At 43.8% G+C, this 25,513-nt stretch overlaps 1 protein-coding gene across 7 annotated transcripts; it reads right to left on the bottom strand.

Annotated features, from left to right (window-relative positions):
* Positions 1-287: 287 nt before the first annotated feature.
* LOC116946966 (uncharacterized) lies at positions 288-25,479 on the bottom strand. 7 transcript variants are annotated; one of them, XM_032962263.2, is made up of 15 exons: positions 24,961-25,479; positions 19,940-20,003; positions 18,912-18,973; positions 18,608-18,654; positions 17,153-17,215; positions 16,987-17,029; positions 16,341-16,730; positions 13,390-13,437; positions 12,888-12,932; positions 12,302-12,349; positions 11,184-11,283; positions 10,387-10,498; positions 9,170-9,269; positions 7,248-7,499; positions 288-3,611 (listed from the first exon to the last, which is right to left on the bottom strand). In XM_032962263.2, the coding sequence occupies exons 1-14, from the start codon at positions 25,359-25,361 to the stop codon at positions 7,280-7,282; spliced, it is 1,743 nt and encodes a 580-aa protein (XP_032818154.2). In that variant the 5' UTR covers positions 25,362-25,479; the 3' UTR covers positions 288-3,611; positions 7,248-7,279. The 7 variants fall into 7 exon arrangements, with proteins under 7 accessions (XP_032818154.2, XP_075926411.1, XP_032818155.2 ...); XM_076070296.1 differs by having other exon boundaries at positions 288-7,499; XM_032962264.2 differs by having other exon boundaries at positions 288-7,499; positions 17,153-17,212.
* Between the last annotated feature and the right edge of the window lie 34 nt (positions 25,480-25,513).

The following is a 25,513-nucleotide window of genomic DNA, read 5'->3' as shown; positions in this document are numbered from 1 at the left end:
CCACTCAGCCCCACCCCTCCCACACCCCAACCCAGCCCCACCCTCCCCACTCAGCCTCTCCCCTCCCTCCCTACCCAGCCCCTCCCCACCCAGCCCCCTCCCCACCCTCCCCTCTCCACCCAGCCCCAACCCTCCCATGTTTGGATGCACGACGGACGGACACAATAATCCCCTGTGGGCTGCTGGTGTAACCAGGAGGTTCCTACCAGTATAAACATAGTCATACAATGACTATGTTATTGTATTTCCCCCAAGACGGATACATGAATACTTGGCATACAGTCATATAAAGTTCACATTGTCTTTTTAATGTAAAAAAAATAACCATACAGTGTCAGTCGTGATATTTCAATATACTCGCATAGGTATAAACAGATGGTAAAACGACCAAGTGTCTAGTGCTAATACTAACAATAAGACAGTTTTATACAAACATGTTATATCCAGAACTACTGGCTGAGAACCTCAAACAAATCTGCAACAATTTCAAATGTCATCATATGTACACTTACAAAAGTGCACCTTAGTAGCAAACACTGTATTTTATATTACACTAAAACACCACTCACTCAAAAAAATCTGGGAACAATACGATTTTAAAGTTAGAAGGCTGAAATGCAATTCATGATTACTGCCCAAATAGCATGCCCATTACAATCCAAGAACAAATACATTTTTATATGGCCGGGCAGCACCTACAATTATCACCGAGGGGTATCTTCTGGATAAACCCTAGTTGGCTCACCTCCCAGCCTCCTCCTATGCATGTGAGAGTGGTGGGATTGACAAGGACAATGTATCTTTCTTTGTAGTTGCAAGCGGAGGATCTTCTTTCGGATTGAGAGGCAAAGGAGGTGGCACTCACTGGAGCTGGTTATAGTCGTGCAACCACGTAGTTACGAGTTTAGGAATTGGGTACATGTTTCTCTTCGGATATAATCGAGTGAAGCCGTATCCCAAGTTCGCACGTAAACTGTGTATGTATTGCTGTACATGGCTTTGAACGTCAAGGAGCGTATACATCATCGCAGCTTTGCTCTCTGGCTTGGGTCTCTTACACTGCTCAACTTAGGCTTGGGCCGCTCGGTTGTTTCCAAGCCTTGGCTCAGGCTATGATCATAAAAATGCTGAGCATAGCTGGGACCGTGCTCTGAGTTGGCTCAAGTTAAGCATGGCTTTGAGCCAGAGCCGTGACTAAGAACACAGGTACAAGTGAGCATTCTATTTGAGTCCCACCTACACGTTTAGCCATGGGAGAGGAATGTAAGATTGATCAGTTCCCTTAACATAAGCTGGGTGACACAGAGACATCACTATTCGTGATTAGAGTAGGTGATTTCCAAAGCCTACAACGGTTAACTTTTATTTGTATTTATAACGTAATACAGTAATAAGTTACGTGCATAACCATCCTAGGTAATTATCGAATGAGTTAACATCCTTCTACCGTTATATAAACGTTTAAAAAAATCTACAATAAAAGATAATACATTAAAACTCCATTTACACTCCGTTTACGTGTAAATGTCATGAACAGTGCAACAACAACCGCCGTTCGCCACTAAGTGGCGGTGACGTCACCACGACACTTGTGCCAGTGCACAAACTTTAGTACACACACAATCCTACAGATGAAAGGTAATGAACAGTCGGCCACTTTACATGAATGTTATTTAGTATTGCGAGTCATTTCTTAGCTTTGACCCCTGCATAAGTAATGTCTGGGTACATCACAGCATAAAAGGCAATACTTTACTTTAATGAAAGTGCCTACTGCATCATAATTCACATATTTACAAAGCAGGACTTGGCAGACACTGTGCAAGTTAGTACGGGGAAGTGAACACGTGCAGATGAATGTTTTTTATATAAAAATGTTTTTCAAATAGGGAATGTTTAGAAGATATGCGAATTCATTATTTCATTGTGGACCTATGATGTGAAACACCGTTCTCATAATGAGGCTGTCAATGTGAGGACTGACGTCCACAGAATTGGTATTTGTTATTGCGGAATGGTATGAATGGTGTGCATGATGTTATTGTAAGGTAGAGCATACGGTTATAATCTGACCTTGTGGGGAAGAGTAAGAAAACGTTTTCCTCTGACAATGATGGAATGCAAGCGTTGACGGTGACATTCTTGCAAATGCATGGCATAGTATTTTTTTAATATTGACGTGGTAGGTATCAATTCCTAAAAGTTAGTCTCAAGATTTAAAGTTTAAAATCCAGTCCTGTAAGCCTGGTTTTAAATCCAAAAACATGAATTGTATTCCAATAGCATCAGCAAACTCTCCACACATGAGGACAGTGGTTCTTAACCTTTAATGCAGCCTTGCTCCCATTTAATTCTCCATCGTAAAACAAATGTATGTTAATAAATACGTTGGTTTGATGAAACAAAGTAGCTGTACTTAACGTGCCCGTGATTAATTTGTTTTTCTATGCTTTACCTTCTTTAAAAATCTGGCCATGTCTCGCACCCCCAGAAAGGGCATCTCGGACCCCAGGTTAAGAACCACTGCATTAGGAGAAATGTGCGACTGTTGTAATACAATGGAACATACTATTTAGCAGTGATAAGTTTCGCTGGCACTGGACCATCGCTTTAATGGTCAGGGAAAACTATTCCGGCTTCTGGGCAAAAAATATAAACGGATGTTATGACCTGTTGATGAGTAAGTTGAATAGTAGATACACCTTAAAAACACCAATGCCCAGTCTCAACATGAGCTGATGTCATGGCAAACAAAAGGGGAGGAGATACCCAAGTTTGTTCAAGTATTGTTGGCATGTCACTTGTTTTGTATCCTGGACATTGTTTGGGGGTTAGGGTCATTAAATTATCTCATCTGCAGTCCTATGAGGTTGCTCTAGAGCAGGGATGGGGAACCTTTTTTTCTGCCAAGGGCCATTTGGATATTTATAACATCATTCGTGTGCCGTACAAAATTATCAACTTAAAAATTAGCCTGTTATATTTGGTCAAACATTTAATTAACTCGCCCCTGATGTGATGGCTGGAGCTGCTTCTCTTTGGTGAGGCGTGTGATGATGTTAGCCGGTATTGATGACGTTGCTACTCGCAACTGCTTTTCCAGATTTGCTCCTAGATTTATTGAATTTCGAGTCCCGCCTGCGGTTGCCTTGGCAGGGCCAGAGACCAAATGATTTCGCGGGCCTCATACGGCCCGCGGGCCGGACGTTCCCCACCCCTGAGGCTAGAGCTACCCAGTTTCATCAACGAACTGACCACTTTACAGATATTATTCTGATTGTGACAGTATAGTCAGGGTGGATTATTAACCAGCAGTGTTTAAACACTGCTAATATTGATACTATGGGGGTACTCATATGGTAAGACTACCTTGTACAAATTTCATACATTTCAACCACTGACCTAGTGTTATTTATCTGGGTATCCATATTTAATGTGTGCCTGGATCCTTTAAAAGACTGTACTTCTACATCAATGTGGTAATCATGACATAGGGTATACGTTTACAAATATTCATGTTGTATTCCCAATTTAAACAGCTAGGACTCCCAAGTATCACAAGTAGCAGGATGTACTTTCTTCTTCCCACCGCTTGAGATCCTTGGCGACACCTATGGGAATAATGCCGGCACTCCATTTAAGTTGGCAAATGCAACCGTTCCCACCAGCTACTGAGAATGAACCATTATTTCAGGAGAGGCTGACCACAATCAACATTTTACAGACAAATCGGCACTAAAACGCAGAACATGCACAACAATCGAAGCTGTACATATTCTGCACTCGAATACGACAAAATCAAATCCGCACACATAAATCCTATACACATTTCTTTTTAAAGCTATGTACACAAAACATGTCTGTACACTTAAATTTACACAACTAGCTTTTTTGCCCGTCCCAAGGACGGGTGGATATTGCAGTAAATCTTAAATATTCAATAGAAAAATTGTTCAGCTCATGATTATTAATGAGGGGGTGCTGCCCCATGTGGAGTGACGTCACCCGTTAATGGTTATTGTGGAGGGGTGCGGTATGTGGAGTGACGTCACCTGCTCATGAGGAGAGGGGTGCGGCATGTGGAGTGCGTGACCTTCTTGTGCGTTAGTATAAATTTACACGCGCGCATGAATATTAATGAAGGGGGGGGGGCTCTTTTGCAGTGACGTCACGCACGGATGTAGCACTGTGCTGCGTATATTTATTTTTTACCGTCACTTTCTGTAAAGAAACGTCGTCATATTTGAAGCGACTTTGCATACTAAATTATTTAATTCAGCTCGACCTTCCTCTGCGTTCGTGCAAAAATCCACCCACTCGTGAATATTAATGAGGGGGGGTGGGCCTCATGTGGAGTGACGTCACACGGGGGTGTGTGCCTCATGTGGAGTGACGTCACACGTGGGACACAAATTCTTGGCTCATTATTTTAGTACTAGGAGTTGTTTACAGCCTTCAGCCTGGAAAGTCACACAAAAAATTGCACACGAACGACGCATTCACGCAAGCACCCGATGCTCCGTTTTCAAGTTTTAAAATGAAACATCTTTGAATTGCATTATGTTTTGAATTAGATAATTGTATTTCTTCATTAAAATCTTTCATCATTTTACATCTGGAAGACTTAATTGAAAACGACATTTCGTGTGAATTTTCTCTCGTTAAGTAGATGGCCATGCTGGGGGTTCGGTTCGATGCCGACTTTCACCTGTTTGGGATTGCGGGATCGAGATAAGGCGACATAGAGCTGGCCGTGTGAGAAGACCGTCGTCTGACGATCGATTCCAATGTAATCGAACGTCTGTCCCTGCGCCTCCGTCGTTCATGCAGGGGGCGCGTAGGTCTGCAGCGCCCCCTGCATGAAAACGACAGAAACTGCAGCGTTCATCACAGATAAAGTTGTGCTCTTATATAAGAGTATAATGCCGAGGCATCTCAATTGAGAGACAACACTCTTCTATCAGTTGAAATCCGAGTCAGGTCGAGTACCACCTGGTGACCACTACTTGGCTTGAATTAGTTGTTCAAAATTAGTGCCACAACCATGCTACAAGAATGTGGATTGTTTCTATCGCCAGATTCTCAATAGAAATAAGCATCAATAATTGCTTTGAAGACTCAACTATAACAAATGGGTTTTATTTACTACATATTTCTTAATTAAAATACATCTTGAAATTCTCGGTCAGGCCCTCAGTCACTGTGCTATAGTGATGCCACTGCAATGATGTTACTGTGTTTTTAAATAAATGTTGTACAGGAAGACCATGACATGGGCACCACTACCCGTGATCTCAACCTGGCTTTTACTGTCATAAGCAATGGCGGAGCCAGGATTTTCAGGTAGGGGGAGCAACTCCTCTAGCAATGAAAAATTATAGGAGTTATTAGTAAGGACTTGTCTCTTGCTTTTTATTCGACGTGTGTGTGGCGATGGCACAGCCATCGATCGAGGGTTGAATTCGAACCGTATGTGGTCGGCATCGCGCTCGCTGAAGGTATGCCTTCAGGTAAGTCGTGTACTGTGTACGCAACTGCGCACAATTCTGAGTTACTTATTGCCAATTATGGACTCAGGACTATTGTCCATTCATCTCATAGAGTCCCTGGCACATAACAATATGCTACACAGTGGCAGTGGGAGTCGCAAAATGCCAATTTATTACTAATAAACCCCAATGATCCGATCTAAATTAGGGATTTCGATCGGAACATTGGGGGGGGGGGCACGTGCTACCCCCCCCCCCCCCCCCACTGGCTCCACCAGTGGTCATGAGTTGATGGTCTCAGATCGATTATCAATGACTGCACAAAAAAACATTGTATTACATTGTTTCTTTCTTTAATTGTTTAATTCAGCTCTTGAGAATTAAACAAAACCGGACTGGCATGTGATGAACACTGTAGTGTATATAAACAGTATCGTTTTAGTGTAGGTACAAAGCAGCCTATTGAAATGCCCATCTCTTGTTAAAGCCGATAGCACAATGATAATTAATTAGTAAATTATAAAACGGCAAAAGCAGTACACGGGGGGGGACGTAGTAACATCATTCGATTGACGATGCGCTTGATCGCAATATTCAAGAATCAGACACACCACCTATGTAACTAGGCATGTAAATACTTTATGCACCGAGTAATCGATTTAAACTGATATTTGAAATAAATGATTTCAATTGTGTTCGCGAGAGTTGCTTATTTATGGTTCATGAAAATTGCGTGAAATTGGAGGTGACAAAAACTGTACAAATAATGCATCAAAAAATGAGAAACAATATAAATAACAGTAAGAATGAAATGCACTGCAACTCCAACTTGTGACAATTCATGAAATAGCCGAGGTGTGTGGTGGGGTTCATTGTAACTTGACGGATCTGTTGTCTTCATTTAAAACGGGGTAACATGCCTTCACTTGAGTTGATATGTCAAAAATATGTACATTACAGACATGCAAACGCACATACAAATAAAGTAAAAGATCCTTCATTATAGCTTACTTCTGAGCCAAATGCTGGTGTGGCCTAACATTCGTGATTTGATTTTGATTTAAAGCTTTCGTGACTGCAGGGATTCATATTCTTGGTTCTTTCGGTAAAGTCACGTAGAAGGGAAACAATAAAATAATAAAAATATAAAACAATAAAATTCTCACGACGTTTCGACTGCAACACAAGCAATCATCAGGTGTGAAAACCACAGGTGACTTTACCGAAAGAACCAATAATATTCGTGATTTGCTTACCTTTTCTATACTTTGCACTTCTATCGTGTTTTTGTATTGTTTATTGTTGTAACATTCTGACCCGCCCCTACTGGACAAAAGTAAAAAAAAGAGCTTCATAGCTCATCAGATTCTTCCAGTATAGATATTCTGATTTTGAAAAAAAAAATTCTGATATTTACATACCTCAGAAAGTACTCGTTTGACGCTCAGATTGATTAAAGAGTGGCCCAAAACAAGTTCTGATATTGTTTGCTACTGATGTCAGCTGTGGCCGGGACTCCGTTTGCATGGTTCATAGCTCAGCGCACTAAACCACTGTAAATACCGCTGTCCCCATATACACGCGTGTACACACACAAAGACACATCAATTGGTTTTACAGCAACCTATTAGTAACAAGTCTATGTGGTGTACGCCGAGTCCACAACTTGCTCCTATACCATCCCACCGGATGTCATGGTTGGCGGATCCAGAGTTTGATGGGTGCAGAATTCGTCCTCGGCCAGCTTGCACATCTTACTTGTTCGAAATGCAAGACGGCGCAAAGTCCTGTCAGCAAGCGTGTGGCTGCACTGGCGCGGCCTCGGGGTACGGGTTGCCTGGCTCCCGGTCGGGGTGACTTTTGAGCTGGTGGCATCGGAGGTTGTCGCTCTTCTCGAAGCGCTTGCCGCAGAGGTCGCACGCGAACGAGAAGCTCAGCTCAATGTTGTGTTTGCGCATGTGCCAGTTGAGCGACGCCTTCTGCCGGCAGCGGTACCCGCACAGCTCGCACCTTTGAAAACGCGCGCGTGATCGGGAAGGCAAAAATAATAACAAAAATGTATTCACGCCGTCCAATGCCCATAGCCAAGATGAACGCAGAACAATGTCTCGCATCGTATGAAGCGTTAGGGGATGGTGGTGTTGGCAGTTCACGGATGCACAAGAATGGCCTGAAAAGAAATACTCACGACTCATGAGGCTTCAAATCGATATTAACACTCGGCTAACATTTTGATGAAATTTTCATCTACAGCAGAAAAGTTTACTGAATGTGGTGGAAAGGTATTATCAGTCTATCCATAATGTGGAAAAGTATTTGTCGTAACGTTTTAATGTCACATTCAAATGCTTAGTTTTGGAAGTTCATATCAATTGAACACATACTGCACTCACTTCTCTATCAGTGCATCTAAATGTGTGCATATATACATGTTAATCTGTTCATCACTAGGTTACTGGACAAAACTGTAAACTTGCATAAAATATTGAATTTGACATTCTAATTACGAGAATATTATGAAAAATATTCATCATTGAGCCGTACAACTTCAGATTAATACGATACCTTGGTAAAACGTGTTTTTCGAAAATACAAAACTAAACACAACAAATGCTTATTCATATTCTTAGTTTTTTCGGTAAAGTCATGTTGAAGAGAAGCAACAAAATAACAAAATATATATAAAACAATAAAAAGTTCTCACGACGTTTCGACCATAACTCAAACGGTCATCATCAGGTGTGTTGGTTTGCATAAATTTATTTTTAAACGGCACATTTATTTATTTATAAAAAACGTTGGCGTCACGCGCAGCGATTTGGCAGTTTGCCCAGGACTAGTCCATCTATTTTTTTAAAAGAGGAGGGGGGAGACGAAATTTTTTATAATGTATGCTGTCTGAAAGCCACTGTAAGCGTGAACAATCAATTAAGAACTGGAATGATTTATCAAATCTTTCCAATGATTGCTAAGATAGAATCCATCTTCTCGGTTGAAATTGTCTCTGTGCTTGTATATGTGGATAGCCTCATGAACGAATCTCTCATGGAAGCCAGATGGCTTACAAAGAACCTCCGTCTTGGAAAAGTCAATGGCATGTGAGCCTAGTGAATTAGAACAATGATCTGCTACGGCCGAGGTGTTGGTCCTACCGTGTTTAAGGTTTGCTTTATGTTCACGAATGCGGTCCGAGACATGGCGTTTGGTTTCTCCAATGTAACTACTACCACAGAGGCAACTTAGTTTGTAGACACCAGGGTATTGTATGTCCGGAATCACATCTTTTACAGACGGAACCAGATCACGGATTTTATGTAATGTGTTGAAATGGACCTGGATCTTGTGTTTATTCAAGATTTTGGAGATCTTTTTTGTGATCCCAGCAATGTAGGGTAAAGTGATGGTTTTGAAAGGCTCCTCAAGAGGGTTCTTCTAAATCAAAATTTACAACAAATGCTTTTAATAAAACTAAATAAAAGTGTACTGATTCATAAATAAAAATGAGATAAATTTAAACATTTGCATTTCTTAAACTGTTTCGTATTAAAACAAAGCATCTCAGAATGACCTTTCCAATCCACCGTGATCTCTCATGATCCTGAAATATTATAAACCACATGGCACCTGCACACATGATAATGAAGATGATCTCAGAGCAACATCTGTGATGAAGCACTCACTGCAGGGGCTTTTCTCCTGTGTGGATCCTCAGATGGATGAGTAGGTTCTTCTTGGATTTAAACGAAGCTCCGCACGTCTCACATACAAAATTCCTCTCGTCTGTAAACAATCGCAGTACAAGGAAACTTTGAATTTACAAAGCATCTAACTGGACATGCGTCTCAAGACACTGATTGAAAAGAAAATCTAATAAGGTTTTTTCCCCTTTTTTCTGGCAACAAAACTGAAACCTTTTTTTTACAAGGATTCATGTCTGCATTAACCACAATACCTGCAGTCAAAATGCAAACAAAAAACATACTATGATAATTTCTGCATTGTCCTTGAAACTGATTGGTCTTTTGGCATCATCTGGTCATCTGGTCGAGCACCAATTGGGTCGAGGCTCAAAAGAAAGCCGTCCCTTGGTGTGGACCAATCAGTTTCAAGGACAATGCATATATTATCATAGTATGTTTTTTGTTTGCATATTGACTGCAGGTATTGTGGTTAATGCAGAGATGAATCCTTGTAAAAAAGGTTTCAGTTTTGTTGCCAGAAAAAAGGGGAAAAAACCCTATTATTACATTTTGGTACTGGCAAAGGAGGTCTAATGATGAAAAGAAAATCGTTGTAGAATACAATAAATGTTGCTGCACCACCCTCTGCTGCTCACTATGCAGTGCTTGTACATGTGTTCATCGAACCTGATCATTTTGACTCTGCACCCTACTCTTAACCCCAGCCCTGACCAGTAGTTTGTACATATGGCCAAAACTTATGGGACTTTTCACAAGCACTTTAGGACAATGGAAACAACTCAAAAGGCATGAAGCAGTTCCATTGCCACATGAGCCAATTGCAACAAACTCAACAATTTTGTTTACAAGGTAAATCCTATTGAGCTATTATCCCTTTCACAGAGGAGACCTGGCCTCACATGATAGTTAATCGAAGTGGCTTATCACACGTGGGAATTTACCGTCGCGGCCAAATAATCTAAACACACGTTTACTAATGTGGAGGGCAAAACCAGAGGATCCCGGAGAAAAATCCACACGACCCACGGGGGGAAAACATACAAACTCAAAATATACAAGCGTCATCAGGGCTGGGATCAAACCCACAACCTCGTTCATACCAGGCAAGGGGGGGGGGGTTTAACATTTCCTCGCCACAACGGTGCCCACAAGAGACGAGAGAGAAGTGTAACACGTTCTAGCGTTGGGTCGCTCACCCGAGTGGAGAAGCTGGTGCTTCTTGAGGTGGCGAGGCAGAACAAAGCGCTTGCCGCAGCCCTGCATGCCACACACCAGCTTGCGGTCGCCGTGCACAGCCTTCACGTGGTTCTGCGCAAGTGACATGGACACGGCCGAGTAAATGTTACGCGCCATCCGAAGCGGCCGCGGTAAAAAGAGGTCGGTACTTCGAAAAACACGAGCACGTTACGTACTTTTACCTTTGTACATATTTAAACCAAAAGCATTTTTTTTAATTTGACTGGGTAAGGCTCACTTGAGCAATGTAGCTCTTTTTCAGAAGCGACTTGGCCACAAAATATATCTCAAATAAGTGGCTCATCATGTGCAACATTTATAGCAGCCAAATACTCTAATCGCACGTTTCTAAATATGGAGGGACAAACCGGAGGACACGGACAAAAATCCACGCGACCACAGGGAAAACATGCAAACTCCAAATATGCAGGCGTCAGGGTCGCGATTGAACCCACAACCTCCTCTTATACCAGGCGAGGGAGTTAACATCTCGCCACCGTGGCGCCACCGAGGGGTGATTTGGTCCTTATCCTATCCCCCATATGCAAAGTAACACTAAAGCCCTTTGCCAATCCACTGCTGGACGTGGCGTGGGATGTTGTGGGGATTATTTGACCAGTCTTCATCACGCTGGTCAGTATGGGTTGTAAACGGGGAGCTTAGATGTGGCAGTAAAATACAGTTCAAAGGATTTTGCTTCAATGCCCACTGCTGCCCCGCACCAACACAGCCCCGCAAAGCAAAGTACAGCACGTACTGTTAGGTACTCCTTGACACGGTAGACCTTCTCGCAGCCAAGCTGCGTGCAGTGGTAGAGGACGGGCAGCCCATCGGCATCCATCTGTTTGGTTTTCCTCCTGTGGATGGGACGCGTGTTGCTCCAGTAAGGCTCAACGCACCTCCGATAAGCACGGTTGGATACGTACAGTGGTTACGTACATAAACACCACTCGCAGTCCCAATGGCCACAGCTGACTCCGTTTGGACACTGCACATATTGCTTTACGCAGCATCTGTCTAAGCTGCTATTTCTTCACACTGAACAAGGGCCAGCATTATAAACATTTGTGACATGAATGAACCAGTATCGTATTCAATCAGTTTAGCAGTTCATTTGTGAGTGTGGTGTTCAATTATACGCTGACATTTCTGATGTTGCAATCAGATTTCACACTCTCATTATGCAATCGGACGCTTTTATGAATTCAAACTGTATCGTATTTCCGTAACGGCAAATTTACTGGTTTTATTACAGATTGTAAATACTGCAAATTAAATCAATCTAGTGCTTTATGTTTTCACGTTTTTTTAAATTACTTCCTGCACTTTCATTTTGTTCATTACATTGAGTGTTACATAACGTCCAAAAATGACACTTGCTAAAATGGTCTCAATAACAATCAGGCATGTTGGTCTATTCTGCAGAGTGACATAATTGAACTCTGATGTCTATTCTACAGCTGACAGTGTCCTTCATAAAGCTATTGAGTGTGAATACCACAAGGTTGGACCTAAACCGAATGAATGCTTGCCATTTGTTGATTCAATGGCAAGTAAATTCAACAAGAGGCTATCCAGTGGTGTAATTCACTATTTGGGGAAAATGTGGTAAGATGCTTTGAACAATCGTTAACTTTTTAAATTTGAATGCTGTGGGATCATATTAATTATTACTCCTACCATATAATGTTATACCACATTGACTGGTGACATATTTTGTGATAATATAAAATGTCACTATGTCTTCAAGTTAATTACCAGCGTGAATTCATGGATTTGATAGGCCTGCCACCTAGAGGATGAGAGAATTAAGTAATATCCAGTCCAAAAGACTGCAAATCCAGAAAGGCTCCATAAAACAAACTCCCAACACACCTTACTTTACGGGTGGTAGGTTCGTTAGGGTCTTTCTTCTGATACTTCCTGTTGAGAGGAAACAGGACAGCAACACTTTCGTTCCACTTTCAGTGCGCAATGACTGATTATATTGGATGTACAGCCCTATGGAGGTTGAACTTCTTTGGTACCGTACGAAGCCAGGTGCGGTGGAAGGACAACAAACTAAATACAAAAAGCAGTTCTGATACACGATAACTGTATTTGTATTTTTGACCCATTCTCTGTTTATATTTCTTTGTACAAAAGTGTAAACGGCCTCTTCACGACATGCCAGTAGTGGTAGTCATTTGAGCACACTTTGGCACGCCGGAGTGTGTGGGTCGACGAAGGCGGGGTGCATAGATGTGGGAGCAGAGAAACAGTAAAACACTGGATTTTGCTGCACCGCTCCTCTCTCCTGCCGACAACATAGCCCTGCAGCCTATAGAAACCTGTTATTGATTTAGGTTGCCCATCCTACCACGATCTAGGCTCAACCCTGCTTGGCTTCTGAGATTTGACGCAATAGGGTGGGATCCTAGATTACTTGGTCACAAGACATGATTTGTAGGATGGGATTTACCTTTTCTTTGGTTTGTCATCATCTCGAATGTCCTTGGCACCTTTCCTGAAAGAGAGAGCACGTTTTTCTTCGACGAGCTTAACATTACACTTATATTGGATTAAATCTTGGCGTAAAGCTTTCGTGACTGCAGGAATTCATATTATTTGGGTCTTTCGGTAAAGCCACGTAGATAGAAAAAATTATAAAAAAAATATCACGATGTTACGATCACAACACAAGCAATCGTCATCAGGTGTTGCGATCGAAACGTCGTGATATTTTTTTTTCTACCGACGTGGCTTTACCGAAAGACCCAAAGAGTATTATATTGGGTTGTTTAGTTATTAACGTTGTGGATCGATGATGAATTTCCTGCTTACCCACCGAGCGCCTCTGTCCATGGCGCATTTACAAATATCAGGGATCTGCCACTTGTGCTTCAGATCCCAGTTCGTGTGAACGAAAAATTACCAGCTGGTGCCATGCGTTGTGCAGGTGCATGCATTGAAACGTCACACACCGTGTTTGTGCAGGGGTGTTCTGCCCCGGCTTCTTGCCTTCCTTGTCACTGCAGCAGCATGCACAAAGGTGACAAAAGCACATGTGGACTGGCATCAGGGATTGATTCCTTGAATCATAGGTTCTAACCAGTACGAACAAAGGACGGTTACTGCATCGCGTGCTTTCGGATGCGCTTCTGCAGCCGTCTGGAATGCTGTTCCTTCCCCATATTAGGAAGCCACTGGAGATATGCACTTTTAAATCTAGATTGAAAACTAATTAGATTGAAAACTAATTAAATTTTGATTTAAAGCTTTCGTGCCTGCAGTTATTCATATTCTTAGCTCTTTCGGTAAAGTCACGCTGAAGGGAAACAATAAAATAATAAAATATATATAAAACAATAAAAATTTAAAATTCTCACGACGTTTCGACCATAACACAAACGGTCGTCATCAGGTGTGTCGGTTCACATTAATTTATTTATTTTTAAGCGGTGTATTTATTTACTTATAAAAAACGTCAGCAACACGCGCAGCGATTTGGCAGTTTATTTAGAAGGACGAGTCCATCTATGTTCTGAAAAGAGGAGGGGGGAGACGAAAAATTAATGTATGCCGTCTGAAAGCCACTGTAAGCGTGAACAATCAATTAAGACCTGAAATGGTTTATCAAATATTTCCAATGATTGCTAAGCCAGAACCCATCTTCTCGGTCGAAATTGTCTCTGTACTTGTATATGTGGATAGCCTCATGAACGAATCTCTCATGGTAGCCAGATGGCTTACAAAGAACCTCTGTCTTGGAAAAGTCAATGTCATGTGAGCCTACTGAATTATAACAATGATCTGCCACGGCCGAGGTGTTGGTCCTACCGTGTTTAAGGTCTGCTTTGTGTTCACGAATGCGGTCTGAGACATGGCGTTTGGTTTCTCCAATGTAACTACTACCACAGAGGTAACTTAGTTTGTAGACACCAGGGTACTGTATGTCCGGAATCACATCTCTAGGTGGCAGGTACGTGGATGACACTTTTGTCATCTGGCCACATGGCCGGCCTGCTCTAGACCAATTCTTCGACCACATCAATTCCATACACCCAGCCATCAGATTTACCATGGAAGTCGAAAAAGTGTTGGTCCTACCGTGTTTAAGGTCTGCTTTGTGTTCACGAATGCGGTCTGAGACATGGCGTTTGGTTTCTCCAATGTAACTACTACCACAGAGGTAACTTAGTTTGTAGACACCAGGGTACTGTATGTCCGGAATCACATCTCTAGGTGGCAGGTACGTGGATGACACTTTTGTCATCTGGCCACATGGCCGGCCTGCTCTAGACCAATTCTTCGACCACATCAATTCCATACACCCAGCCATCAGATTTACCATGGAAGTCGAAAAAGATGGCAAGATACCTTTTTTGGATGTCCTAATAAAAAAGAGACCTGGCGTTTGGTTTCTCCAATGTGAACTACTACCACAGAGGTAACTTAGTTTGTAGACACCAGGGTACTGTATGTCCGGAATCACATCTCTAGGTGGCAGGTACGTGGATGACACTTTTGTCATCTGGCCACATGGCCGGCCTGCTCTAGACCAGTTCTTCGACCACATCAATTCCATACACCCAGCCATCAGATTTACCATGGAAGTCGAAAAAGATGGCAAGATACCTTTTTTGGATGTCCTAATAAAAAAGAGACCTGATGGTTCAATGAGCCACTCTGTCTGCAGGAAAGCTACCCATACGGATGCTTATCTGAAACCGGATTCCCACCACCATCCATCACAGAAGAATTCTCTCATCAAGACTTTGTACCATAGAGCACAATGCATATCCGACCAGGAACACATAGGCAGTGAACTCAAGCACGTACACCAAGCTCTTAAGGCTAATGGTTACTCCGACTATACAATCCGCAAAGCTATCACTCAAACCATGAAGAAGGACCCTCTTGAGGAGCCTTCAAAACCATCACTTTACCCTACATTGCAGGGATCACAAAAAAGATATCCAAAATCTTGAATAAACACATGATCCAGCTCCGTTTCAACACATTACATAAAATCCGTGATCTGGTTCCGTCTGTAAAATATGTGATTCCGGACATACAGTACCCTGGTGTCCACAAACTAAGTTGCCTCTGTGGTAGTAGTTACATTGGAGAAACCAAACGCCATGTCTCGGACCGCATTCGTGAACACAAAGCAGACCTTAAACACGGTAGGACCAACACCTCGGCCGTGGCAGATCATTGTTATAATTCAGTAGGCTCACATGACATTGACTTTTCCAAGACAGAGGTTCTTTGTAAGCCATCTGGCTACCATGAGAGATTCGTTCATGAGACTATCCACATATACAAGCACAAGAGACAATTTCAACCGAGAAGATGGATTCTGGCTTAGCAATCATTGGAAAGAATTGAAAAACCATTTCAGGTCTTAATTGATTGTTCACGCTTACAGTGGCTTTCAGACAGCATACATAAATTTTTTGTCCCCCCCCTCCTCTTTTCAGAACATAGATGGACGAGTCCTTCTAAATAAACTGCCAAATCGTTGCGCGTGGCGCTGAGGTTTTTTAAATAAATAAATACACCGTTTAAAATTTAATTAATTAATGCGAACCGACACACCTGGTGACGACCGTTTGTGTTATGGTCGAAACGTCGTGAGAATTTTTATTGTTTTATATATATTTTATTATTTTATTGTTTCCCTTCAACGTGACTTTACCGAAAGAGCTAAGAATATGAATTACTGCAGTCACGAAAGCTTTAAATCAAAATATGAAAACGAATTAGTTTGTTGTCCTTCCCCCACACCTCTGATTAGCACAGTTGGCTACGTACCACGCAGATTGTGAGGATTGTTTTAACCGAACTTCACCACACTGGCCAGCGCAGGCATATGAGGAGCGGTCAGTGTGGGCGTATGATGAGCGGTCACCGAGTGTAAGCGACTCACTAATCGGAATCCGATTCAACGGAACTGCCGCTCCCACACTCGCCACACGCTCCGACTTCCTCCTCGGCGTTGTCGTCGCTGCCGCCAAAGTCGTACGCGTCCCGCGGCGTGTCCTTCACCACGACGGCCGCATTGGCCGTCCCATCTGTGTCCCTGCCATCATCGTCTTGTACATCATTATCCTCTGCCTCGTCATCGTCTTGGTTGCTGCTGCTGCTGCTGCTACTGCTGTTGCTGCTGCTGCCACTACCGCTGCTCTTGCCTTCATCTGCCGCCACGTCTTCCTCCGCCGAATGTTTCGATTGGTTCTCTTTTTCCGCTGCTCCCGCTACTGCCTCGTTTTCATCCTCGTGTTCTTCGGCGACTTCGTCCCCTTCGCTCTCATCACCACTGCAGGCGCGCACACAGAGGGGTTTAAATACGTTTAAAAATACACTGTTGGTTAGCTCAAGTGTTGGTTTCAAAGTGTTGCCAAAGTTATGCGAATGATATCATTCCCCCGAGGGTTGTGACAATTTATCCCCTCTGTGTTTGAATGAAGAATCACTATTCGGGATCACAATCTGATTCACTACTTGATTTGCTTTGTGCCCCCGTGGTGTGCACACAATTTATTGACATGATAATACAGTCGCAGTGTACACACCTGTCGTCATCATCTTCCTTGTAATTTTTACTTGTGGCGCACTCTGAGGAGATGAACAGCAAAACGCACTGCGTCCATCAACGTGATCAATCGCAACACTCAAACAATCGGGCACAAAATGTTCTTCACCAGGCTGACCTGGACCCAGTGTATTTATGTCACTCACCCCTTCTAGTGGAGCGAGATGAGCCTGGCTTCCCCCCTGCAACTTTCTGCCAATCATGTTCTTCTGATGCACAATGCACCCAGTGGACCCCGCACATAGCAAGGTGAAGAGAATAAAATAAATTATGCTAAAACTTGAAGGTACGACAATGCAAAACACAAACTGCTCTTATTTTGCAGATTGTGTGTGGTGGGCCGTCCAAACATGAGTTTGAAGCTTCGTTAATGATAAACTATATTTTATCATGACCATTTGCATATATTTTTTTTATTAAAACGGGTTTTAGCTTTTTTTCTTCAATTTATGCCAACCGTTGTACCAGTGTTATGTCACGAGACAAAGAATCCCTTCGGAAATCTCAGAAACGTGCCCTGTATCGGGGACGGGTTGGCGGAGAATTTTACAGGACTTCCCGCAGAAACTTCCAACTCGCTGCACTTGGAAATCAGTTTAATCATGGGCAGCGGCCTGGATTGGAACTCAGGTTCATGGTAGTGCCGGCTCTGAGCTTGCCAACCTTTGATCCACTGACCTCTGAACAGCTTTACGCTTAAATGTGCCGTCAACCACACAAGCTGAACCTTAGCTTTCAAATTCCAACAAACCCAAGTCAACAAAAAATATTGACATTGTGAAGCACTTTGTATCAGGAATCACTAAGATTAAGAACTTTCATTTTTAGCACCTGTTACCTAAGGTCTCCCTCACAAAAAGACAGCGAATGTAACTTAGAACATGATTATAACTTAACAAGATAATCATTTCATTAGACCTCCTTTGCCAGTACTGGCAAAGGAGGTCTAGTGATGTAGATGTAGATGCTCACCCCGAGCCCTCATTACTTTGATAGTGCATTGTCTTTGAGCTGTACGTTGGCGTCATCTGGTCGAGCACCAATTGGGTCGAGGCTCAAAAGAAAGCCGTCCCTTGGTGTGGACCAATCAGTTTCAAGGACAATGCATCATATATTATCATAGTATGTTTTTTGTTTGCATTTTGACTGCAGGTATTGTGGTTAATGCAGACATGAATCCTTGTAAAAAGGTTTCAGTTTTGTTGCCAGAAAAAAGGGGAAAAACCCTATTATTAAGATGATCATTCACAATGAACATGTGGATAATGCGTCAGTTCAATGTTTTACGTGTTGAATGTGATGGATTCCACATTGTCTCTGTGGCCGCTAGAGGTTGCTACATTCATCACAAATGGAAAAAAGGAACGGATTCTGGAATAAAATCGCAACCCTGATTCATCAAATCACCAGGGGGTGGGTCAGGTGACACAGCCCTACTTCACAACTATTAATGGCTCTTCGTGGCGCTTAGTTATGTGCTAACCTTTGCATGTGGGGATATTTTAACGCTGGCTGATGCTTCAATTAAATTTCCTTTCTAAAAAAAGATTCAATTTACACACATTAAACGGACCACCGGAGTGTTGCCTGTACACATTTACCTTTAAACACTGGCCTGATGTCCGATCCGTTCTGCTTTCTGGTCCTGCTGGGCAGTGGCAGACGAGTAACAATTAGTGTGAGTATTTAGGCCTGGTGCCGGTACACCATGATGATAAGTTGGGTCAAGCTAAAATTACTACTGTAGAGGCAACGGGTACAAGAGCTGCATTTCTGTTGGAATATCACTGTTATGTTTACGTAAAACGTATGTTCTATACCCAGAAAGATGGCATTTGTTAAAACTATTTATAATACAGGAATGTACCAAGAGTTATGGTCAGGAGGTGAGGCTGCAACACTTACCCACTTGCACCCAGTTTTTCAGCAGAAGATTCACACTTAATGCGAGTTTGACTTGCTTTGTTCTGCAACATAAATAATATACATTTATTTTGACATTATACAATTAAGTTAAATGTAGCATTCAACAATATACATTGTACAATTAACACTTCGACAGTATATAATCGAGTCTCTATCAAGCACATTTTGCCTTTCGTTTATATCAATAATTTGTCCACAATGACCAGTCATTGTATAATTCATGCAGGCTATTAAACTCTTAGCTATAGCATGTTATGTTGTTTACCACTTATTTAAGATTTTTTATTTCTATATGTTGAATGTATGCACCATCCTGCCAAAGTAAATTCCGTGTCTGTGTGAACTTTCATGGCGAATAAAACCCTTTCTGATTCTGATGTTATCGTTTGTCATACGCCATGACCATAATTAAATTACAATATTGGCTGGGATGTCTTACGTGCCTATTTAAAAAGGGAAAGCTGATGCTCCAGTATTCTCAAGGTGACATCGCAGAACGACAGAATTATCGCTTACAGGGCTGGTCTGACATTGCTTGTTGAATTGGGAATAAAGTTACCTCTTAAACATTAACCATGGCGAAACATTTTTATGACAGGTAAGGCAAACACAGGATCCAGTTGTTTCCATGAAGTGCCTACTAAGGAAGAAGAGTATGTAGAGGTGGATGTTTGGAATTACACCGACGCTAAGAGCATAAGACATAAATTAGTGAACAGACAAACATTAGATAAGTCATATCGACTGATAAGAAAATTAAGTAGGATTGGTCGGAACACTCCTCAAGAAGGGAACATGCCCTGGAGAACATCCACCTCGGAGATGGGAGCAATTAAATTAGGTCGAGCAGGTGCAGGTTTAGACTGTTGCATCACGGGACCGTGAGTGATAGCAACCGCTTGGGGGGAGGCCGTCACCCGGCAGTGGACTGATCATGGCCGATGTTGAAGGTATTTCAAACAGCCGTGTCGCAAGTGCAACGTGCACTTTAAGCAGGCCCGACTCACCTTCGATAATCTGTCTGGCTTCACGCTCAAAGTATTCGCAACAGACGCAGCAGCTGCAGTTATGCTGCAAGCAAATGTAGATCATAGGTTAGAATGCATGCATTTCTCTATACCCAGACACTTGCTTAGAAATAAATGTGACAATGCACAGAATTAAAATGCATTAAGCTAAACGTTACATGCGTTGAATCACATACACGTTTTCCCCACATGTTGACTTCAAGATGCACACATTGACTTCAAACTGAATTACAAAGTACAGAACCATATGGATACTTTCCATAAATTCTCTCATGGGCATCTAAAATTTGACATTCCCGCAGCCACTCGGCCATTTATGTAGGAAATAACTGTCGTCTAAAGCGTGTCACATTAACCAGCCTGCACTGAATACAACCTAAAGTCCTCGAAAGTCCTCTGTAAATCCACTGCTGGATGAAGGCTTCCCTGCACTGTCGGTCATTGCGAGGTTGTTTGATCGCAGATCACCACCCTGGTCAGTGCAAGGATGACGAAAGGTGGGGTGGGGGAAGCCCATCCGTGGTAGCATGATACAACAATCGATGGAATTTGCTTCAGTTCTTTGTCACTCACAATGTAACCGAGCACTATGCGCAACCACCGGTCACGCATGATGGGTTACTCATCAAAGCATTATCTACACTCAAACCTGCAGAGCTTCGGACATCTGACAAGATCGGGCACATTGTTGGAGATTTGGCCACCGGCTCCGATACTAGGATCCATATCCGTTGGCTCTCTGCAGTCTCCAACAACAACCGCCGTTCACCACCAAGTGGCTGTGACGTCTCCACGGCGCTTGTGCCAGGCTGGGTGCACTTTGAGGCCACGCTGAGTGTCGAAGGCTCGCTGGCAGGTCAGACTCAGGAGCCATGGGTTGACTGTGCACCCCACTCTGCCGACCTCGCTGCGTTTTAGCCGCCCGGCGCTCGGTTCGTTGTTGTGAGCGTCGCTCCTCTGCCCTCTGTTGTTGCCGGAGGGCGACTGTCTCCAACTGCCCAGTAGCAGCAGCAGCATCCCTCACGAGCTTCCTCCACAGGGGCCGATTTTGACACCGCTGGTCCACTCAGCTCCACATCATCCTGTAGCAAATCTGCCCATCTCTTCTCTAGCCCATGCCCCCTCCAAACACGGGGACCCTGACATCAGGCTGGGTTTTTTTGGTATATCAATGTCGCTAGGCACAGGCCCAAAACGCCAAAACGGCCAGCAACAAACAGCACAATTAAAGTTGTAATCGATAAGAGTCGACGCTTTTCTTGAATTGAGCAAATTGTACGAACTTGGACAAGAGAGACAATGGGAGGGAATTCCAAAGTTCGAGGGCAAAAGCAAAACAAGAGAATGCTGTGTGACCTATACAGTGTTGGTGGTGGTCCAGGTGTGCACGATACTAAACGGTCAGAAATGGGAGCGGGAATTTACTGCAAGTGAATAGAAATAAAATAAAACAAATCACGACGTTTCGATCGCAACACAAGCGGTCGCTGGGTGGGGAGGGTGGGGCTGGGTGGGGGGTGGGAGGGGTGGGGCTTGGTGGGGAGGGGCTGGTCACCCCGTGGTGCCCTTATAAAACTCAACGTTTAACCTGCTCACGCCGGCTCTTGCCCGCCCTCACAGTCGGGCATATTTGCGGAATACACCACGTGGTGCCGCCGTTGACCCTGGCCATTGACCGAGCAACCCAACGTTCCTACCAGCTCCCTCCGCAAGAATGAGTCAGGAGTCGTGAGGCAAACTTGACGACTGGCGACCAAACAATTGGGAGTTCAGCAGTGCGTGAAGCTTAGAGGATCAGTAACCATGGTAGCAGCGATAGAAGAGTGATAAGGAGCTGACCACCTGGTAAGGGGCCGTCCATAAATGACGTCACGTGATTTTTGACGACTTTTGACCCCCCCACATCGTCACACGGCGTCACAAAGTCAGACCCCCCCTCAAATATGACGTCACAAAGCTCTGCCCCCCTTCCCCCCCAAAAAAAATATAAAACATTTTTCGATTTAAAGCTTTCGTGACTGCAGGGATTCATCTTCTTGGTTCTTTCGGTAAAGTCACGTAGAATGGAGATATAATAATAAAAATAAAACATAATAAAATAAAATTTCTCACGACGTTTTGGCCACAACACAAGTGGCCTTCTTCAGGTGAAGGAACAGGACTGTCTAGAAGACAGCGCTAGAGTGAGCACAGCCAAGCAAAAGCCGTGTCTTTTAAGCTGTGTGGACAGAATTAACATATGAATTGGCATGTTGCCCAACCCCACCTTCGGAGGTGATGAGAGGGGGGCGCCCAAGGGTCAAAGGGAAAGGGCCGGACAGCCAAGGTGCGCTACTATGCCCTATGCTGTAAACTGGACTGCTATGCAATACAATATTATGCCTTCCAATCTAAACTACATGGTATAATATCATATCCATAGACAAAAATTCCACCTTTGAATTATACAATGCGTTACTGTACACTACCCTATACTTTAGACTATAAAATATTAGACTTGTAATATTACATTGTCTTATTCTGTCAACCCTAATGTATGACACACTGCTGTATATTCACTATACAATTACGATACTATATATTGCCTTATGAATCATGTTGAACATTATGATGCTGTACTATTTATTATTGTACCACATGCTATAAACCAAACCATTGACCGTGGTGTGAAAGATATCAAGAGGCAGTGTCAGCGAATGGACTGCGGTCTGAAGGTCACCGTAAAATACAAACAATGAAGAACCGAAATGGTTCATAACATCTTTCCAATGGTTACTAAGCCAGAATCCATCTTCTCGGTTGAAGTTGTCTCTGTGTTTGTATATGTGGATGGCTTCATGAACGAATCTCTCATGGTAGCCGGATGGCTTGCAAAGAACCTCCGTTTTGGAGAAGTCAATGTCATGTGAGCCCACTGAATTGTAACAGTGATCTGCCACGGCTGAGGAGTTAGTCCTACCGTGTTTCAAGTCTGCTTTATGTTCGCGGATGCGGTCCGAGATATGTCGTTTCGTTTCTCCAATGTAGCTGCTACCACAGAGGCAACTTAGTTTGTAAACGCCCGGGTACTGTATATCTGGAACCACATCTTTTACAGATGGAAACAGATCACGGATTTCATGTACTGTGTTGAATCGGACCTGGATCTTGTGTTTATTCAGGATTTTCGAGATCTTTTTTGTGACCCCAGCAATGTAGGGTAAGGTGATGGTTTTGAATGGATCCTCAAGGGGAACCTTCTTCGTGACTGGAGTGATGGCTTTGCAGATTGTGTAGTCAGAGTAACCATTAGCCTTGAGAGCTTGGTGTACGTGTTTGAGTTCACTGGCAATGTGATCCTGGTCGGAAATGCATTGGGCTCTATGGTATAGAGTCTTGATGAGGGAGTTCTTCTGGGATGGATGGTGGTGTGAATCCGGTTTTAAGTAAGCATCCGTATGGGTAGCTTTCCTGTAGACAGAGTGGCTCATTGAACCATCAGGTCTCCTTTTAATGAATACATCCAAAAAGGGTAGCTTGCCATCTTTTTCGACTTCCATGGTAAATCTGATGGCTGGGTGTATGGAATTGATGTGGTCGAGGAATTGGTCTAGAGAAGGCCGGCCATGTGGCCAGGTGACAAAAGTGTCATCCACGTACCTCTTCCATACGGCCGGGCATAGTGGCAGTCTGGATGGCGTCAGTTTCAAATTTTTCCATGAACACGTTGGCTACCACCGGAGATAGGGGGGAGCCCATTGGGGTGCCCTCAGTTTGTTTGTAGAAAGTTCCATTCCAGGTGAAGTATGTGTTGGTTAAGCAGTGTCTCACCAGGGGGGGTACATCAGTATGCAGAACCAAGTCTTCAATGATTGTGATGGTGTCAGGTACCGGAACTTTGGTGAATAAGGAAACCACATCAAAACTGACAAGCAGGTCGTCTGGGGACAGGGAAATGCCCTTGATTGTCGATACCAGGTGAGTAGAGTTTAGTACCGCAGAGGTGGTTTTTCCAGGAAAAGGTCGCAGGATATCAGATAGAAAACGAGCCAGTTTGTAGGTGGGGGAGTTGATAGTGGAGACGATGGGACGAAGGGGTGTATCTTCTTTATGTATCTTTGGAAGGCCATATAATCTTGGTGGTCTGGCCGCAGAAGGTTTCAACGAGAACTGTTTGGTTTGATCAATTAATGCTGTTGAATCAGAAATAATTTTGTTGGTTTTAGTAACGAGGCTGTTGGTGGAGTCTCTTCTTATTTTGGTGTAGCTACCATTGTTGAGTAGTTCCTGAATTTTGTTGTTATATTCTATTTTGTCCATGATAACAGTGGCATTGCCCTTGTCGGCTGACAGAATGACAATGTCATCCCTCTTTTTTAATTGAGATAATTCAAAGCACTCATCTTTGCTGATGTTGCTAGGTGGCATCTTAGCGTTTTTGAGGGTTGCAGCGATTTCAGATCTTGCTACGTCTGCAGCGATGTGACCCAGGCCCTTGAGTGCAACGTCTACTTGGGCAATTATATCATTAACTGGTATGTGTCTAGGTATGACTGCAAAGTTTAGCCCTTTAGCTAAAACGTGTTTCAGACCATCAGAGATAGAGCTGTTACTGCGATTAATTACGACTTTGTTAAAGTCTAGCTTTTCGGTGTGTGTGTCCGATTTCTTGTTGGAAAGGCGGTTGAATTTGGAAAATATAAAACATGCTTCAAATCTCTTTAAACTATTGCCATTGTAGTGCGTATTTAATGACGTCACATTTCTCAAACCCCCCCCCCCATCGTCACGCATGTCTGACCCCCCCCTAGATGCGTGACGTCATTTACGGACGGCCCCTAAGGCGTGACTGGAGTGATTCAGTGAGTGCACCTATGGCCATTCGCTTACAACACCTTGATTGGAAAATCACCCTTAACCGACACCGTATTTGTGCTATTTTGTTACTCTGAAGCTACTTTATACAAATTTACCCCTGGGACCTCGCATCTCGATCAGCCCCTCCCACCACCCGTACTCACGCATCTCCATCTTCTCCTGCTATTCCTCCTCCTCCTCCATCACCACCACCACCGACGCCTCCTCCTTCGACTGCTGCCTCGTCATCTCCCACCGCAGTCACTGCTGCTGCTGCATCATCACCATCATCTCCACCACCACCACCAGCAGCAGCAGCACCACCATCAGCTGCCTCTGCTACCACAGCTGCCCGGTCGAGCAGGGCGAGCAGCTGCCCCGCGAAGTCCTCGTCCCGAGCGGTGCCCGCGCGTCGTTTCGCCGCGTCCCAGCGCTCCTTGTGCCGCCCCACGTGCACGCTGCGCCGCTTGCGCTCCTTGTCACGCCGCGTGCGCGCCTCGCGCCGCTCCGCCTCGCTCGCGTACACGGGCGTGCGACCCGGGGGGCGGCCCGTACGCCTGCCCATTGCACCAACTCACCACCACCACCACGAACTCACCACTGCCTCGCCACCTCCACAACCACCACCTCACAACCACCACCCCAACTCCACCACCACCTCACTACCACCACCACACCATCAACACCTCACCACCACCACCCCACCACCACCTCACG

The sequence above is a fragment of the Petromyzon marinus genome, chromosome 28, assembly GCF_048934315.1.
Source record: "Petromyzon marinus isolate PM22_M1 ecotype Great Lakes invasive population chromosome 28, UKy_Petmar_22M1.pri1.0, whole genome shotgun sequence".
Lineage (NCBI taxonomy): Eukaryota > Metazoa > Chordata > Hyperoartia > Petromyzontiformes > Petromyzontidae > Petromyzon > Petromyzon marinus.
The sequence above is the reverse complement of the archived record's forward strand: the minus strand, read 5'-3'. Positions and strand labels throughout refer to the sequence as shown.